Below are 21269 nucleotides of genomic sequence, written 5' to 3' on the forward strand. Positions count from 1 at the left end.
TTTGAACAAGTTCTACTTTTTCATGCAATTCGATGTTATAATTGTTTGTGAATATCCACAAAATTGATGTTTGAAGATGTTTTACTAAGATTTATCAGCGGTTTTACTTTAAACGGGATTTAATAGTAGTTACACATTTTTATTATGTCAGAGCTATTTGAATATCGTCTGCTGTACGATTGCAGTTTTCTATCATGAAATATACGTTTAATTCACATGAAATGCTTACTTACAGTTGATGAAAACATCCTCCAGATCCATATCATATTATTTATTATTGCAAATGTAAATATTAATTCCGTTTTGTAGCTGTAATCCACATTGTACGGCAGCCTTGTTTGACGTTGTTTGGCACTGTTTGACAGATCTCTGTTTGTACGGCGCCGTACAATGCTGTGATTGGTCGAGCGTCACCGTACAGCTTTTTCATTCGTTAATTTGTGTCACATGACTACTTCAGAAACTTATAAATATAAGCGCCTCGCCAGTTTATGGCAGATAAGTTGCAGCAGCAGCATCCAAATTCTAAATTCTAGGTGAGGAAAAACTGCCAATTATCTCCCAACACACTGGACACCTGATATTTGATATTTAGAGCTTTTAAATTCCAAATCAACTTTTCTACCCCTTTTACCCTTGAAAGTACGGTTGACGCCACAGACCATAACAAATATTACTTGATATATCTATATGTATCCAATATAGACTTTTGTTTACCATACTATCCTTTCCTGTTGTAAGATGAATTAATAAACCAATATTTGAACTGATACCAAGCTTTGTCCTTACTGAGAATCATGAACCAAGAATATAGGAGTGACCTTGAGAAATGTTGTATAAGTACATTGTATGCCCCCCCCCCCCCATTTCAGGATGGCCATCCGTGGGGAGCTTACAATACTTTCTATTTAGTCAATAAAGTTCTAATTGACCTATTCAAAGGGAACACTATCGGTTAGGATAATTTTTCAAGGCAAATCAGGCGACCACGTATTTTACACGCGCATTTGACAAAAACACATACATAACAACAGATGTTAATTACCACTTTTTAAGTGATAAATCTTGAATTTTTTTTTATTTCTGTGAAACAAAAAGTTAGAAGTAAAATGAAAAGAAAAGATATAACACTTAATTAAAAAAGAAATACAGTTCAATATAATCATGGTACTTGAAATAAATTTTTTTTCACGCTTGAGGTTTTTTTTTTCTTCATTTTTTCTGCTCCTCCTTTTCGGGATTCCCGGAGTCGTTCGATCTGTGTTGAAAATTCAAGGATCGAAGGACAAGAGGATCAAATGGATCACTAAATAAACAATAGAAATGTTAATCATGTTAATGGAAACCTATGTTCTATGATAATTTAAAAATAGTGACATTTCACTTGGTGTTTGTCCAATATGTAAAGTGTAACTAGAACGTGTAATTATGGTATACATACCACACGGTAACGTCATATTTGTTGTCGTACCCGTATCTATAGTTACTACGATTACCATTTGGCCACTTTACCTAAATATTGAAAGGTGTTCAAAAATGTTGTCGTATTTTTTTTTATATTCAATTAATGATTAAAGAATTATACTTCTGGTCTATATTTGAAAAATAAAATTTTCTAAATAAATGTAAAAAAAAAAAAAAAAAAAAAAAAAAAAACTACGGAGGTAAGGAACAGTGAAACCTATCTGTACTAAGGGCATATTATACAATTTTGGAATCTTTAACGGTGAGTGGTAAATGTGGTTTAATATCATAAAAGTGTTAATATTGAACGAGGCAAGGACGCTTTTAAGTACTTTTTAAAATAGTAAAATTATTAATCCTATTTTAAATTCATTGTTTTACAAGAATAACAGCCTCTTTTCTGACTCTATACACTGTTCCAACATTCCCTTCTCCACCATCCTGATCTCCCCATTTCCAATCGGGACCTTCCATAAAAGGAAAAAAAAATACTGATGAACTAACAATGAAATAATTCTACATTCTGAATGATAGTAATTGTGACTTAAAGGACATTTAAAGATTAAAGCTGAAAGATGATCATTCCTTTTTAATCTCTATATAAGATAAAGTATTAGCATTTAATGGACATAGCAATTGAAATAGATTTATACTCTCCGTAGGTTAAGGACAGTTCAAAATAAAAAAAAAAATATTGATGAAACAAAATGATGTAATACCTCTGGTTACTAAGCAACCAACTGCAATCATTTCATTCTCTAGAATCCTTGGTTCTTTGCATGGAGTGATATCATATTTTTCAATGAAGCCATCAAACCCATATTGATAGCTCAATGTAACACCACTATCCCATTCCACGTTAACCCACCCAACTGAAAAAAAAAATATTAACACGTAAATTAAGCGTAAGTGATTACCAAAATTAACTTTAACGCCTACATTTGCTTAAAATTTCACGTTTTGAGAAGCAAAATCTTCAATATTAGCTGGGTGGTTTCGAATGCATTCATACCTCTTTCAGAGTGTCCGATCACTGTTCCAGGACCGTGACTGTCTTGGTTTTTCCAGGTCCAATGAGGTCCACGTTTTACTCTTGTACCAATGCCAGGAAGATTTTCATATCGCTCTGTGAAGACATCTTCCTCTAGGTCTTCAGCAGTTATTGGTTTGTATGCATCAATTTCATTTATGATATCGCAGACATCCTCCTTCAGATGATATAATATTACTAAAAGTTCTATAGATAAAATTTTCAATTTTTGCACGCTCAAGTCATTGAGCTAAAGTTGAATGTAATAATCAAGTAAAATCAGTTTCTGTATGTTTTGCACAACTTTCATTTTAGTGTGTAAGTTGAATAGAGAAATAATAATAATTTAGTTCATTTAAATCCATACCAGATCTTTGCCAGACACATCATGTAAAGAGGACATTTTGGCGATTGTTTTTATTTCATCCCGTGTTAAATTAGATGACATCTTTCTTTCTACGATGCAACATGCAATTCTCTATAAAACAATTTAAAACTGTGGTGTAATTAATCCTCCCATTCCAAAATTAGTCTTCAAGTCAAATATTTGCATTTTCTCACCATGTTAAGAGCAAATCTTCCACACTGTTTTGCATTTTCATAGAAAATCAGTCTGCCTGCTGTAGATAATTCCACCAACGACTTTAAGAAACCCTTTAATACATAATTCAAATGTCGTTAATAAACAAACTATTTTAGCATATCAAGTATATTTGAATTCTATCTATTTAGTGCAGATACTATGCCTTGTGAAGATACACTCAAAAATACAACCAAAAAGACTAACAAACATAAACTTACGACATCTGGGTTTGGCCCTACAGGAATGCATGTGATTGGCGTAGTCTTTCCAATTGCTTTAATCAAAGTTTGTATTCTTGTATAAGTCTGAAAATGTGGGTTGTATTCTTTAAACTTTCCTTTGAAGGAGATTGGTTATAAAAGTCCGTTAAATAACTAACAACATTAGACATCTTTCTTAATATGCTATTTAAAATATTTTTGTTGTTGTCTATAAAAGAATAATTTTGTCCTATTGCAGGAAATTGTATCCTTTTACAGTTTTTGTCAATCCATTATTTCAATTTACTGCATATTTAGCACAAAAAAAAGACTTTAAATTTTCAGTACGTCAGAATTTTGTGTTTAAATTCAACTAGGAATCCTCTCTTTATTATTATATCAGTTAATATTTATATATTTAAACAAATGCATTTTGTTTGCATAAACTCCCTTACGCCGTCAAATATTGATTCTTTGCTGGCATTGTCCAATTCAGGACCTCCTATGTCACCGGATGTAGTTGGCCGACCATCCGATATTATAACTAATCTTGCTCTTACTTTTATATGAGGATTAAAAACTGCATTGTGACCTAGAAAGGGAATGTTGTTGAACTTTTATTAGGTTCATTAATAAATAATTATTTTATAATGCAGACTTTTATACCCTTGACTTTTATTTTTTTTTTATTTTTTTTTTTGGGGGGGGGTGCAGGGGGAGGGGGGGTGGTGGTACATGCCCTGACAAAAAAATAACTATAGTTAACTATAGTTACTATAGTTAACTATGGTTAACTATAGTAATTCAAAGTGTCAAAGTGATCACTATAGTAAATCAAAGTTTTCAAAGTGATCACTATAGTGTCATAGTGATCACTATAGTAAATCAAAGTTTCCGAAGTGATCACTTTAGTGTCATAGTTACCACTTTAGTAAATCAAAGTGTCAAAGTTATCACTATAGTAAATCAAAGTGTCAAAGTTATCACTATTATAGTAAATCAAAGTTTTCATAGTGTCAAAGTTATCACTACAGTTAACTATAGTTAACTATAGTAAACTATAGTTAACTATAGTATTTTTTGTTAGGGTGTATTCAATTAAGTCAAAGAGATTTCCTTCCATTATGACTCAATAAAAGCACCCTCTTTTATGTCGGTCTGTCTGTCACATTGAATCTACCAAGTGTTCATTGTGGTTAAAAAAGGAAAAGTTACATTTATATAAGACGAAAAATATGATTAAGCTACCTATCCATACAATGCCATAATGCAGAATTTTGTACTCTTGATTTTTATTTTTATTATTTTTTTTAGGGGGGGGGGTTTACATGTTTACAATTAAGTCAAAGAGGTTTCCTTCTATTATGAGTGAATAAAGGCATCCTCTTTTATGTTGGTCCGTCAGTCACATTGAATCTATTGGGTATTCATTATTGTGTAAAAAAAAAAAAAGAAAGAAAGGTGACGTTTTAAACGGCGAAAAATATGTTTAAGGTACATATCAATGCAGTGTCTAATCAATCTTGAATGTGATGGGAACAAGTTCTCAGTTCAAGAAAAGCCATTCCAATGAGATGAATGAATTGTTCATAAAATAGAAGTATCAGGATATCAAGATGTACTTTTTTAATTACGCTTGTACATTTTATCCTATGATAGTTACTGTTTTTGGGGGTTTTCCCCAATTTTTTTTTATCTTACTGCGTTGACTTAATACTTTAAAATGTTATTATAAAAGCAGCTAGAAAACAGTGTATTTCACATTAAATGAAATGAATTTAAAAAGTAATCAAGTAGAGAGCAGAATGCTTCACTGGAAAATATTTCTTATTGCCAATATTATGATTATGCTGTGTGCATAATTAAATATCTCTATAAAATTAAACTTTACCTCCGCCGTATCGTAAGCAGGACAAAGAAAGAAGGATGCCTGCTTCCAGAGGTGAGCTTCCTCTACATTCTATGTGACCTGGAGAATATATACTGTTTTTGTCAATTCATTTACAAAAATTGTTTCCTAGATTTAAAAAATCTTTAGGTTGACTAAAGGTTCTTGTTATTGTTCAATATTGTTCAATAAATATTTTTTTAGGAAATATACCAAGACAATTTCTTATGGACCCATAGTTGTTTGAATAATAATGTAAGAATTTGACATCTTCACCAAACATAATGACAGCAACATTTTCGTCGAGGTGGGGATGAACAATAAATTCTGAAAAGTGCAACAAAGACAAAATCAACATACTTGTGAATAACTTCTGATTTTGAATTTCTATCGATGCTCACGCTTTGTATTCTTAAATGAAAATTACCGTAACATTGATAATAATTTCTTTAAATACTTTGTAGTTTTAACACATTCACAGGCTGCTATATTTTTGTCAACAAGACATTAACACGCACTGTATATAAACTTTCTTCTAGGGTATTTATTATTAATATTATTATTTTTTTCATCATCATTATCATCATCATTATCAGCTGATTTAATCTTAAAAAAAACCCAACTAAATGAAAATATATAAGTAAAAGAATCCTATGATTCATTTGATGGTAACTAAAGACCGTTTGAAATGTCCATAAAAGCCCTCTTCATTTGATGGAATCCTTCCCCTGCCATGCTGGCTGATGTATCCAAAAGGAATACCGTGCATACACCTCGCCCATGTTGATGTTCTCTTTTCTGATCTATTTAGAAGTGAGATATTATGTTTTAAACTCGTCATGTTTTTGAATCAGCATTTTAAGTTATCAAAATATGCACAAATATGTGTTCTTAAAATAAATTAACCTCTACATAAGAAACAAAAAAGTCTAAACGGATACGTACTTTCTGATGCCTCATGTTCGGCAAGTCTATGCCAATGATATTCATCAACAGCTCTAAACATTCTTAAATCTGCGACAAATAGCGATATATTATAATTTTTAATGTATATTTTATCACATTGTCTACAAAGAGTTTTGAAAAGAAATTCAAATAACATGGACTTACGCCATTGATACAGTCATATTTGGTTAATATAAAAACCCTTCCTTGTCAACACAGTGTGTATTGTCTCCTCAGGAAAATGTCTAGTTACAGTTTTAACTCTCATGTCAGTAAAAAAAAATATTTCCTTTCAGATAATCGGATATGCATATCTATTTTAAAATCAAAAGCCATTTCATGGAATCGTAGTTGATAAAAATTCAAAACAATAGTTCCAAAAACAAATCCATTTACTAAATATGTATAGCAAGTCCATGAACGCAATTGGCACTCAAGATGAACTGTTGAAATTCAAAATTTAATTGTTTTTTTTTTCAAAACTACTGTCACACTAACATACCATGTTATCTCCAACCAGTATACTAATAATTTTGTTATGAAAGATACAAGTTTTCTTTCTTTTTTCTTTTTTTTTTAATTTATATTTTTCTCATATTAATCAAAGTAATTGTAAATAAGCATCTTTACATTTATGAGATACTCACACGCGGTACCCCGGACACGACCACTGAGACACATATTGCAAAGTTGATAAAATTATTCAACATCGGCACACAAAATCACCTAAGCATGAAACATGGGCCTTCTGCATCCTAACTTGGAAAGCAATTTATTTCTTTATGGTGTCTTCAATCAGAATCTTTAGCTATTAAATTTGGAGTTTAAAACAGAATATAAAATATGAATTAGACACAAAATCTATAGATCTCATCTGTGTAGGCATTCTCAATTTTGGGTCACCCGAGTCATTATAGCTATCTGTTTTCTTCCATAGGCGTGCGTCATCCATCGTCCGCCATGCGTTAACATTTAAACATTTTGAGCTTCTTCTCTGAAACTACTGAACCAATTTCAGCCATTTTTGGCATATAGCATTTATGAGTAAAGGGGAACAAAAATTTGAAATTTAATTGTCCCTGCCCCCTAGAGCCTTAAGAATGGGACTAAAACCATCAAAATTAGTTATATTTTTAAAAATCTTCTTTACTCCTGGACATCTAGCAGTCAAACCATTGGCATGGTTGTGATAAGCATTAAGCACTCTACAAAAACTGTGAAATCATGGCCCAAAGATCAGGGGTTCTTGAGTTAGGGTTGGGCTGTAATAATCATATAATGAAAATGCATACATTCTTTAAAAATCTTCTTCTCTCCCCCTGAATAAAAACAGATAAACTAGGTGCATGGTTATAATGATTAAGAGTGCCTCTTCCAAAATTGTGAAATTTGTGGCCCCAGGGTCAGGGGTTCTGCAGGAGGGGGCTCTATTGATTATATATCTTTGAAAATCGTCTTCTCTGCTCCTGTATATTACACAAACAAAGTATATATTATGAATAGTAAAGGTGTTTTTCCAAAATGGTGAATTTTAAGGCAACTGGGTCCGGAACTCTGGTGTTAGGGTGGGCCTCTATTGATTATATTGTGAAAATGCATTGATTCTCTGAAAATCTTCTCTGCTCTTGGGTATTATGTAAAACAAACTAAGTGCATTGTTATGATAAGCAATGAATCTTTTTTCCAAATTTGTGAAATTCATGGCCCCAGAGTCGGGTGTTCTGGTGAAAGGGGGGTCCATTCATTATATAGTGAAAATGCTTAATTTCTTTGAAATACTTATATTTCAGTATTTCTTTTATATACTCTTGGTTATAAAGCAAAGAAACTGAGTGAAAAATTATGATGAGGAAGAGTGCTTCTTCCAGTTTCATGGCCCCTGGATCATATGTTCTGGTGTAAGGATGGGACTCTATTGATAATATAGTAAACATGCATTAATTCTATTGAATAAGTTTGTCTGCTCTTGGATACTGAACAGCGAAACAAAATGCATAGTTATGATGCACGAGGGTGCTTCTTGAAAAAAAAAACAATAAATTTTGTGGTCCCAGAGTCAGGGGTCTGCTTTGTTCGTTTTTGTTTCTGTTCCAAAGAGCTAGGTTCACTTTATGCATAAAATGGCCCTGTCCTTATATAAATTAATTGACTATCACCCTCTGTCCCATTTCATATATCAAAATAAAGTAGAGACTTGGTGCTTTCATTTCCTGTAACAAAATTTCTTTTTGAGAATCCAGGTATTGAAAAACAGGCTTTGAGAAGATGCAATGTTCTTGAATTTTGCAGAAAACATGCGAATTTGACTACCTTCAGCAAATAATTAAAATATGAGCACAGCCCACGATCCAAAAATGAAAACATGTTTTGTCATCTTCAGAAACAGATCTTTCATTATGTAATTGCATATTTTGGATCAGAGGTTGTGCTCTATATGAAATATTAAAAAAAATACCTAAACTTTTGGCCATTTTTAAGGGAATTTACAGAATATAGGAAAAATGACGCATTTTATGACGTCATAATGCATTGACTAGAGAGAAATTACGTCATGTTCAATAGATACACGGTCACCATGGGTCCAAATTATAAATACTGCATTTTCAACAAAAACTGAGCAGTTTCGATTTCTTAGAAATTATCAGGGCCAAAAAAGGCCCTAAGTGGCCCTTGCTCTTTGTTAATTTCATGACCTTGGGTCATGAGTTCTGGATTTAGGGTGGGGCTATGTTGAATCTATTGTGAGAATGCCGTATTCCTTTGAAAATCTTCTCTTCTCGAGGACAACTCGGAGGCAGAGAAAAAGTTGTATTAAGCAAGGGTATTTTTACCATATTTTTTATATTCTGGACTATTTGGTCAAGTGTTCTGTTGCTGGCCAGGCCTCTAGTAATTTGTATTCTACTGAAAGAAGTTATTCCCCTTAACCAATCATCACTGTGAATAATGTGTTTGAAAGATTAATAGAATAAGAAAAATATACACAAAACTTTTATTGTGTAATACAAAAAGTACTTTCATAGTTTTTTTTTGATCAGGTATAACTATAAATAAAAGATTAAAAAAATAATGAAACCAAAATAATCAATTAATGTTCTTTAAGACTAAGAAAGACCAATGTGAGAGGTAAAAGTATGGGTTTAAATATAGTGTTGAAGCAGTATTGTTTTGATAATAGTCTTCTTGGTGATAGTGATAAGTGTAGGCAAGTAGAACCTATGAGTACAAGACTGAGTATTGCCTTGATCCTAATGATCCTATTTCTCTTGCTTTTGGTAACAAAGCTTCATCTATCAGTTTATTTTATACTTCTATGGATCCTCCAAGTTGTTGTATTATACTCAATTGACTGTTAAGGCCCTTGGACCTCTTGCTTTTATTTGTTTGGTACACTTTACGGAACATTTCCAACAAAAAGAAAAAAAATACTTGTATTAGATGAGCAACAGAAGAAAATATTTCTAGAGCGCATTGTTGAGATAAATTGCAAATTACACAACCAGTGTGTATCTTCAGGGAGTCTTTAAACTGTCCTATCTTTTTTTAAAACAGTCACTTTGATATCCCTACGTGCAATCCTGTCCTAAATGTGAACAAGAAACCCAAGTTCTTAAAGCATTCGTCAAGAGTACTTATGTCATGCTACAATGTATTAGCCTGTATTCATGCTTTGCTCCCGTGTGGGGAGGGGATTTTTAAAGTGTTACCTCCTATATTCCAATCTAAAACTTTTATCCCCTATCTTGACCCACCCTAAATCAAATGTCAATGCAATTAAGCTATTCAAATTGTGTTGACTATCGTGAGCTATATTTAAACGAAAACGTAAAAACACAGATTAAATAAACAAATCACAGAAAGTTTTAAATTTTGCATTTTTGTAGAAAGACTCTTGATATGAATTTTTTAAGTGATCGACTAAAATTTTTTCTTCATCTCAAGAAATGTTTTAATTAATGGAAAGTTAGAAAAGTATCTTTTTGAATAAACCTGCTCTTTTGATTTTTTTTTTCAGAAGACATCTTTTTGAAATTTAACCCCAAATACTGATGAGTGAAGATATTTAAAAGGTGATATGCGTTCGTAATATGTATTGTGTAAGCGTTTATTCTACTGTTTTTGGTGGAATTTACTTTTCTTTTAAAACAAATCCATATTCCGAAATATTGCAACATAACCCCCCAACTGAACGAGTCTTGCCTTGGTGAAAGGAAAAGTTTGGTAGGGATTCAATGAAGAATATTACCATTGTTGATACAATTCTGCATCTTTCTTAATAGTTTTTTTTTTTTTTTTTTTTTTTTTTTTTTTTTGGTAAAACTTGGCAAAAATCTGTGCATTTGACCAATCTGCAACCTCTAAAATATTACCAACTGGTATACAATTTTAGATGCTCTTGACACTGAGGCTGATCTTACACTGTGTGATGCAAATTTAGCAATGCAAATTTCTGATTTGAACATCATCACTTTAATCCACCTACTTATAGTGAATCTAGTTACTCCTTTGTGGGGCTTTACATAGCTTTTAAATAAAATATGTACACAAACCTACTAGATTTTTTTTTGCGTTCTAAATATTCTTTCAACATCAAAATTACATATAACCTTCCATCAGGTGGGTAAGTAAAATGTTCTAATTGTCCACCAAAATAACCTGGTCTGCTTTGTTTCAATAAAGATTAAAAAAAAACAAGGTATATGATTTACTACTCTTGCACATATCATTTATAGTTAACAGATGCAAAGACTGTACACTAGTAAAACTGGTCTTAAGTTAAATACGCCTTTAATAAATCGAATAACTAGAGAATTTGATCCAATAGGCAGTCCAGAATGTTGAATTGGATATGATGATAGAGCAGATCTTCCAATGTTAATTGAACTGTAGCCAAGACCACTTTCATATACATCTGTAATTTTGTAATAAAAAATTTAATATCTATTTTATAGTTTGTTGAATTAATTTCCCTTTTGACGACAGAAATATATCCATCTTCGGATGTATGTACCATATTGTTTCTTTGCTGAATATCTCCAGGAAGCAAGTAAGATTTCATTAGTCTGTCTTGAGAAGTCTTCGTTTTCGAATTGTCTCCTGAGATACGACATGTTACTAGCTTCAATTGTCCTTGACCGATCACGGTAGCTCAATCGGTAGAGCGCTCGCTCCGTGATCGGGAGGTCGTGAGTTCGAATCTCGGCTGCGACTGACCTAGGTCGATAAAAAAATGGGTAGCAACTGTTCCTTCGCCATGCGCTTGGCACTTTGAAGTGAAAGTTGCGGGTCCTTCAGATGAGACCTTAAAAACCGAGGCCCCGTGTCACGGCAGGCGTTGGCACATAAAGGTCCCTCACTGCTCAATGGCCCTGAGTGCCGAGTAAAGGTCAAAATTTGAAGCCCTTCACCGGTATATGGTGACATATCTATATGAGTGAAAAATTCTCTAATGGGACGTAAAACAACACACAATCAATCAATCAATCAATCATTTGTCCTTGTAATGAAATTCATTTTCGTTCCTTGAATGATCAGTATTTTCTGCTGTGTCGAAGTATCAACAGTAAATCTTTTAAAAGGTTCTAGAAGTCCTGCATGCCAGATCTGTGTTGGCCATAAACAATTATCAGACAGTCTGCATGACCCTCTCTTATTTTCTGAACACTCTACTGATCAGGAAAATAGTGGAAATTATCTAGCATCCATTCAATATTTTCATTAAACCTTCTTGATTCAATATTTTCTACATTATCTTTCCAAGGTATATGTACTGCCGAAATCCAAATATGTTTTCTATCAAAAATAACTCCATATATGTTTACTCAGATCATTCATTTCCTCTGATTGTATTCCTTACATATTGTTTAAATATCCTATTGCTGATGCATTCTCCTAACAAATTCTTAAATGCATATTTTTCAATAATTTGCAAAATGAATCTAACGCCAAATGAATAGCCGTTGTTTCAAAATATTTCATCTGATGCAACTTTTCTTGATTTGTCGATCTACTGCCAATATTTACATTATTGTTGACTGATCCCAACCTTCGGTAGATGCATCTGCTGTGATAGATATATAAGCACTACCCCTATTGATAATTCTATTTTGTAACATAAGGTTAAAAATCCACCATTGTAACTCTTCTCTGATTTCATGTTTATTTTCATTTGACAGTCAAAATTTCCTTTATGTATCTTCAAAGCCTTATTTATTTTTCCTTTTCTAAAATTCTATAATGTAACGGTTTCAAATCAACCGCACTAAATGACGACACAAGTGATCCAATTAGATTTGCTAAACGTTTAACTGATATGAATTCTCGTTCCCTAATTTTTTGACAATTCTTGTTTTTAATAAAAATTTATTTCTCTAATGGTAAGGTCATTGTCAATAATATTTCAAAGAAACAAAATAACATGACTAGGTCCAAACACTGATTTTTGCTATCAATAATAAATCCTTATTTTTCCATTAATGATACTGCCTCCCTCACATTTCCTGTACATATTCGTGGTGCACAAGAAATCTCCAATGGTAAACAAGTGTACTCATTCTACCAGGATTATATGCATATCTCATATCAACTGATGCAATTAAAAATTGTACAACACAACATGCTGTCCAAATCACTGCATTTTGATGTTGCTTTAAACAACTGTCATAAGATCTATTAGTAGGGCTGAGTAGATCTCAGGAAGTTGATTTACATAATTTTTTTCAGGCATCACAGTTTTCAGGTATTAATGTTCTTCAGTAATTCCTGAATTTTTTTTTATCCGATATCCCCTCTCAAAAAAGAGAATTCAGCATTGTAGCCAACTCATCTCCAACCTTATTATCTACTGTTTCATTCACTTTGAAATTCTTTGCTGCAATAGCAAATACACTATCACATTTTGCCTTCTTATTTGGCAGTTCCTCTGTGTGATATGGAGCACTGGTATTTTTGTTCTTATCTGAATCATTAACTTGAGTTTTCTCTGCATCGTAAAGGTAATCATCGGAAAAATCGTCCGTGTGATTGTACAACCCATCTACAGATGTAGGATGCGTTTTTACCGTGTACGTCTCCTCTCTTATTCTTTTGTTCTTGTTGAATCTAACAAGAATATTCATAATATCGTCGACCGTTTACGGAAACCTAGTGGTATGATCGGGAGTCCCGGGTTCGATTCTCACCGCGCCGTGTGTCCCGTGTCACGATAATGGATCCTCACTGCTCAATAGTCCTGAGTGCCAAGTATAAGTCTAAATTTGAAGCCCTTCACTCGTTTATGGTGATGTTTCTATATGAGTGAAAAATTCTCAAATGGAACGTAAAACAACAACAACAAAAAAAACAAAAAAACAATCAATACCTCTTTCACCTGCATAAGCAATTTATATCCCAGTTGATTCAACACGCATGAGTTTGTTTGAGGGCCACAGCAATAGACTTCTTCTTTCCATGTAGACGTTTTTGAATGAAGACTGCTCCTCATATGAATGCAAAAATAGGTGTGCTAATAACGGGGCGCAATTAGTACCCAATGGCATTCCAACAGATTGTTGGAAGATTAATCCCCCAAAACTACATAGATATTGTTGAGCAAAATCTTCAGTATCTTTTTATACCAATAGCAAAATAAGTTGCAGATGACCTATAACAAGGTATGTAAATAAACGAATTCTATTTTAATTAAAAAAGCAGCTGTCTTTGATGTCAAAATGCCTGGACTTAAATTTATCGTGGGAAATGCTTGTATAAAGTGTTGAAAAGTTGCATGCTTTGATGCTATTGAACGTGGTAAAATTTTGTGATTTAGTTTTTCTAAAGGTTCCTTGGAGTTCTTAAGTATCAACATCTGAATTAATACTACTTCTCGAGTATGTTTGTACAATATTCCTGAAGTGTCTCCTTCAATGTTGAGAACAAAATATCGTTTGTAGTCAAATAAGGTCAACACTTTAAATCTGTGTTCCCGCAAAAATTGTAACAGTATATTTCTAAAAGCCTAGGTTCCCGTGCACACTCTGATGTCTGTTGTTAATTTAGTGATGGTATCAACATGTTTTCTTTGTTGCAATATGATTCTGCATCTAAAAGAATAAAGGTAAAAATTATAAATACTAACAAACCTAAAACGACGCACAGTATTTACGTATATATGTACTGACGTACGATGAATGGGATATAGAATAAGTTTTTAACAGTTACGAGCACGCTCAAATATGGTGGTATACAATGTGGAGAGCTAAATACACAACAAAATTTTGTGCATACGTAAAATGTTCAACACATACTATTAAGAGGATTGTCAATAATACTCTGATAGCGTAGTCGAACAATTGGGAGCTTTAGTTGAGCGATATTCGACTACTTAAAGGTCAACATATGAAACAATGTCCTTAGCATTTTGAGTTGTATACGGAAATGAGTTCATCTGAGCTACTTTTATAAGCCTGAAATTATATTTTGGATTTTTTATGTGAGTTAGCGGCAGCAGAGCCGATCAAAATTACTTATCACGAAAATGAATTCCTACTAACGTGGCTTATCTCCCCTTGCTTATGACGTCAGTAAGACCCAGTCGCTGTTCAGTTCAAAGCTGTGCAGTGAACTTACAATTTTACAACCGATCTTGTCATTTTGCAGTCTAATTTTAAGAAATATCATTATCATGGCTAGAAACCTCGCATAAATATACAATGTTCAAACAATCTAGAATTTATTTTAATCATCCCATTGCATATTTGCAAGATTTTAGTGTGTAATATCGTCCTTCCACACTTCAATCGACAGGAAGAGAGAATACGAGAGAGAGAGAGAGAGAGAGAGAGAGAGAGAGAGGTCTGTACTCGAGTAAGTGAATATAGACTGTCAAATAATTTACAACTGAATAAATTTCATTTTTCAAAAAATATTGTTGATTTGTTTTCCGAATAAATTTTTAAGCCATGATGCTATGTACTGTAGCACACGCATTTATAAGTTAAGATGAATTCGATTGAACGCGGTGTGTGAAAGTGAAACTAACTTGCAAATAAATGAATTCATTAAAACAACGGATCTATATATGGGAAATGATTCTGTCTCTTTCTCGCACCCCCTCTCTCTATCATTTTCTTGTTTTTCTCTTTGGCTTTCTCTGTTTCGATTACTCTCTCTTTCTCTCGTATTTCCAATTTTTGTGAGAGTTCCTGAAATAATCCCTTTTTTCAAAACACTCGCATAGTTTTCGAAGTGCAATTGCTGAGCCAAGTGAACGAACACACGTATAAGCACCGTAACATTATAGTGCATGTATATACATGTACATACTCGTAATGCCGGTAAGTTTTGAGCAATTTTTTTTAAAATCCTGTTTCTTGTGACAGCAAAATTACAATGATGTCGTCATAAACTCGGGTATTCTATTTCTATATCGTTTTTACATCAATCCCCGTGTTTCAGATTACAGAAAGCGCGCATTCAAATACGCCATTTTTCATTGATCCACGTTTACCATGAACTTAAACACCCCCGTGTTTATTTGGGGGAAAAGGGGGGTTGGGGTACTCATGAGCTGGGTATCTTTTCCCGCTCAGTATATGTCACATCCTTATTTTACAGAATTTCATAGATTTATGAATTTTTTTTAATTGTAGGAGGGTCTAGGTCAATGTTATTAAATTACGCTTTTTTCTTGTTGAACTAATTATACAATTTCACTTGGAATGAAAAAAAAATATCATAATACATTTCAATAACTTCATGTATCTTCACTGAAATCCTTTTGACAAGTAGCATATAATAATTATATATCAAACAGAAATAAGAAGAGTTTTGTTTCTAAAGTATTAATTCAGAATAAGTAATCATTACTAGAGGGGAAAAAATCTTAATTTCTATGGGGTATTCATCAGGATCATCCTGCGATGAAAAGCTCTCGTTTTCAGTTGCTATGCCTAATTAACAATTAGTTCAAAAAGAATTGACAGAACTTTAGAATCAGATAGCTCATTTGAAAACATACTCAATTTTATATCCCCAAAAAATGACTATAATTAGCTAATAAAATAAGTTAAAATTACACTAGACCTAATGCGTTATTTACATCAATGGGTCTTTGTGACGTCATAAAATTACAAAACAAGAACGACAAGCGGGTAACAAATTTACCAAGTGCACAAGTTTAGGTCTTCATTTTTCAGTTAAGCAAAGGCAATTTTTTTTTTACAAAACGCAATTTGACATTCTTTCATACCAGTCTTTATGTTTAAAAAGTAAAATCCTAGTGTTAAGAATCGTTTCGTATGACCTTTAAAATATTTTGTTTCATGTAAATTCATCTTTATGTCTTTTCGCAGACTACTTGTACAAGAACACTCATTATGTATATACTACTGTATCAAACACTTGTTTCTCAATACAAGTATTTCATTAGTAGAAATACACGTCCATGTTCAAGTTTCTGAATGAAAAACATTGTTTTACCGCATATTTTTTTTTTCCAAATACACTTTCTCAAATATAATGATTCGTCATTTCTTCTGAAGACGCTTAAGCATCTAACTAATTTATTGTTCGACGCCATGTTAACGTGTCTAGTTCCAGCTAAATTATTGATATGTGACCTGCATACAGTTTGTGTACTTATCTTCAAAATATAAAAATATAATTCATAATCATACACCTTTTTGGAAACCTCAGAAAACCTCAGCATACACATCCTTAGGGATGCCCCAAAGACACTGATGAATATCACTTTCCAAGACATATCTAATATTGTACAATCTTCCTTTGATTATTTTCATGCATTTTTAGAATAAAAAGGTGACTGAGATCTAGCGAATATTGGGGATGGCAAAGCTCTGTAAAGTTTCTTTTCTTCAGAATTTCATTTATTTCTCTGTACTTATTTGCAGCAGCGTTGCCAGGTGCAAGGAAATTACACTGGAGGCGGGGGTCAATTTTCAACGTGTTGAGGTCATCAGAGATTAGAAAAAAAAAATCAAACTTTTGAAAAATGTTAAAAAATCAACCCCGGGCCAATTTTCAACTCGGGTCAATATTTAACCTTACAGCGGCATTTGGACTTCCTTTCCAGGAAATCTGTTTATCTTTCCTCAATGCAATTTGAACATAAAAGTTACCATTGATGGTCCTTCCTTTAGGATTATCTACATGTTGTACTGGGTCCCTTGAAAAAAATGAAAACTAATAAAAAGTGCTTCGAGCACTTGTTTTTCTTTACAATACTAAGAACGCTAGCCTTTTCTTTGATTCCACATTTTATTATTGACCTTTCTTGTTGGCTATAAAAAGTGCACCCACGTTTTGTCATACATCACGGAAATTTTACAAATCTTCTATTTTGTTAAAGTATTTGTTTTTAAGTAGACCGTTGGCACATTTAATACGTATTTTTCTCTTAGGCAAGTTTAAGAAAATAAGGCAAATATCTGATAGAAATATTATTATATTCATTTCCGTTGTCATAATTCTATAAAATGTTTCGACGATGAAATGCTTAGTGACCAAGCAATGTCTTTGAATGTAAATTTGACATTTTCAGATATCATGTTGCACATTGCATCGATAATTTTTTGATGTCCCTACAAATTTCAATCAACCAATTTGACATTAATATTTTAACTCTCCTTTTTTTACTTTTGAATTTCTGAATCAATCTGAAAACTGTACAGCGTTAAAGACTATTCTTTCGACATATAAAAAATCATATCTTTAATATGAGTTCTTCGGCGATTTATGTAAAGAAGCACAGTTTTCACATACGCTCTCATTTTCATCTTCTTGGTAGAGATCATTTTAAACAGTATTTAGCTCACTGTAGTGTCCATGCATACTTTAAAAGTGAATTTCATTGCGAAGAAAATAGGAAAAATCAGGGGAGTTTCTGTGATTAGGAGCTCTTTAATTGAACGTTTCCTAGCTGAAGAAAAAATATTCCCTCAATCTCAACTTGAATAAATTAGAATTAATAGCATGATTAATAGTAAAAATGTTGAATTAGTAAACGAGCAAAAATATATTTAGTCGATAGTCGATATGATCAAGCGATAGTCGAATACTTGTTGACATCCCTAATTTTAAAATAACTAATTTTATAAGTACAGCAGAAAATTGGAAATAAGTACAAGTATTTCTTTTTGTGAATGTTCAAATTATTTAAATTTAATTCATTCTTTGACATGGTAATATACATTACTTACAAATGACCTTTAAATTGAATGACAACTGTTGAATCTCTATTCCTTCTGTAGCAAGCCTCTATTTTCTCATTTATTTCATCACTGTAATCATTCCATCTTCCTATTGGGTCCCTCTACTGCCACTGTCTTCTCAAGTTTTTGGGGATAACTTCATGACCTGATCATAAAACAGACATCTGCAAAATCTCAACTCAGGAAGCAAACTTAAAGAATTTCATAAATTTATAATTGCAGAAGTTTCTAAATATAAACAGCAATACCTTCTATCGTTTGAGGCATTGGGGCTTGACATGGCTCATTTTGATTTTGTGTACAAAGAATAGAATTCTTATATTCTGCACTACGCTGAAGACACATTCTCTCTATAACTGCAGGATTAAATGGGTCACTAAAATAATTATAATGTATTTGAAGTTTATATGGTTATATAAACTTAGCTACGCATCCCTAACAAAAATACTATTAGTAAACTATAGTGAACTATAGTCTACTGTAATAGTTAACTATGGTATCAAAGCAAAAACTTTGAAACTTTGACTTACTACAGTGAAAACTTTGATTTATTATAGTAAAAACTTTTAAACTTTGATTTACTACAGTAAAAACTTTGATGCTTTGAATTCCTATAGTAAAACCCGTGAAACTATGTTTTTGATTCCCTTTCTTCACTTTTTTATGATATTCATAAAAGCTTCAGAGAACTTTTTATAAATTAGATCCCTCTCCTATCATATTAATGTACAAGAAATGAATTTTAATGTAAGGTTGTCTCTCGCACCGATAGATAAGCAACATTTATTTAAATGTATTTGATTAAATGCAGGTTATGTGTAATGTTTTTTTTTATGGAGAAAGGAAAAAAAATATGCAGGTAAGAACATTGTCTTTGTTTGTAAGGCTTATTATATTAAATGTATTTTAGAGGAACTTGGATTTAATTCTACAAATGTTAATCCAACTTATACTCGTTCTCTTTCTAAGGATGAAATTCTTCAAAAATCATATGTCAGTTTTGAATATTTTTATTATTCCAAACAACCAAAATGAATTTTAATTACCATATGTATATTGGATTTCAAAACATCATAAAAATCCTTAGAAACAAAGATACATAGCGGGTTCCAGTAAATGTTCGACCAAGCCTCTTTCTTTACTCCTCACTAAGATATTAACAGTAGTGAAGGAGAAACTTCAAGAATACTATGCAACAATATATTCGAGAAGTGGTGTAAATCAGATGTGAATACTTAAAAATTCCAAGGAACTTTTGGAAAATTTGAAATCACAAGATTTTACCAAAATCAACAGCTTAAAAACTAACGACTTTTCAACTTTATAGACAACCATTCCTCACGATAGATTAAAATCTAGGCTTTTTGATATCATTGATAGCTGTTTTTTCAATAAAAATGGAACTCGTAGATTCACATGTACTTACCTTGACATTGGTCATTTACAAAATTATTTTTTTTAAAAATATTCTGATTGTACACACAAGTACTCTGAAGTTAACATTAAAAAGATGCTTGAGTTTCTGATTGACAATATCTATGTGGTTTTTGGAGACCAGGTCTTCCAACAATCTATTGGAATTTCCATTGGTACCAATTGTGCCCCGTTATTAGCAGACCTTTTTTTGTATTCATATGAAGCAGAATTTGTCCAAAATCTTATACGTGATAAAAAGAAAACAATTGCTGTGGCCTTCAACTCGACATTTAGATATATCGACGACGTATTGTCAATTAACAATTGTAATTTCCATTCTTATGTCGATACGATATATCCCGGTGAGCTTGAGATAGAAGATACTACAGAGTCTGGCACATCTGTTTCATATTTGGATATTTTACTTGAAAAAGACGTTAATTGTAATCTAACAACCAAGCTTTATGATAAACGTGATGACTTTCACGTTTCAATCGTCAACTTCCCTTACTTGTGCAGCAATATACCTTCATCACCTGCGTACGGGGTTTATATCTCTCAGTTGATTCGATACGCAAGAGCATGCTCTACGTATGTACAATTTCTAAAACGAGGTAAATTATTGACAAACAAGTTGATGAAACAAGAATATCAGCAGTCTCGTTTGAAGTCATCATTTCGTAAGTTCTATGGTCGATACAATGACCTTGTCAGCAAATACAATTTATCGTTGAGTCAAATGCTGACTGACGTTTTTCATATTAATTGTTAGGCCATTATTCACACACTGAATTGTCGACGGATTTTTCCGTTATTTCCCGATCATGACAAGGAGCACACGGCGGGTGTGACCGGTCGGCAGGGGATGCTCACTCCTCCATGGCACCTGATCCCACCTCTGATGTTTTGGAGGTCCGTATTTTGCTCTGCACCTATTTTGTAATGTTTAATGGACGTTTGAGCATGAATACTGAACGTTATCTCCATATATTTCATGCTATAAAATAAAATTTGCGTCATTTAGAACCAAAATATCCGCTCCAAGAATTTCAGTAAACTTTCTTTTTTCAATTTATAAATGTAAATATTGCATTTCAATAAACTTATTTCTAAATTTAAATTATGATGTACAACAACCCCCAGCCCCCACTAAACCCCACCTCCACTCCCTAAAAACGGCAAAATAAGCCAAAAAATATTAAAATACTTTAATAAGTTGATAAACTATGGTGGAAACATTGAAACTTTGATAAACTTTAGAAAAAACTTAGAAACTTTGATTTCTTTAATAAAAACTTTGGGACTTTGATTTACTATAATGAAAACTTGTGAACTTTGATTTACTATAGTGAAAACTTTGTAACTTTGATTTACCATTAAAAACTTTGGAATTTTGACTTACTATAGTAAAATTATGGAACTTTGATTAACTATAGTTAACTATAGTGAACTATAGTAAACTATAGTTTACTATAGTATTTTTTTTTGTTAGAGATATCAAGAAGGAATTCTTGTGTAATGAATTAAATCATAT

The 21269-nt window shown here is 32.4% G+C and overlaps 1 protein-coding gene across 1 annotated transcript; it reads right to left on the reverse strand.

Moving 5' to 3' along the window:
• Positions 1-1195: 1195 nt before the first annotated feature.
• On the reverse strand, positions 1196-6181 carry LOC133178089 (uncharacterized). Its single transcript, XM_061312851.1, has 12 exons — positions 6111-6181; positions 5846-5968; positions 5379-5492; positions 5169-5246; positions 3733-3869; positions 3056-3148; positions 2862-2972; positions 2477-2672; positions 2184-2336; positions 1846-1931; positions 1442-1512; positions 1196-1306 (listed from the first exon to the last, which is right to left on the reverse strand). The coding sequence occupies exons 1-12, from the start codon at positions 6169-6171 to the stop codon at positions 1213-1215; spliced, it is 1317 nt and encodes a 438-aa protein (XP_061168835.1). The 5' UTR covers positions 6172-6181; the 3' UTR covers positions 1196-1212.
• Positions 6182-21269: the final 15088 nt, after the last annotated feature.

Source organism: Saccostrea echinata, unplaced genomic scaffold (assembly GCF_033153115.1).
Source record: "Saccostrea echinata isolate AGI-Se365-2 ecotype Australia unplaced genomic scaffold, CSIRO_AGI_Sech_v1 ptg000002l, whole genome shotgun sequence".
Lineage (NCBI taxonomy): Eukaryota > Metazoa > Mollusca > Bivalvia > Ostreida > Ostreidae > Saccostrea > Saccostrea echinata.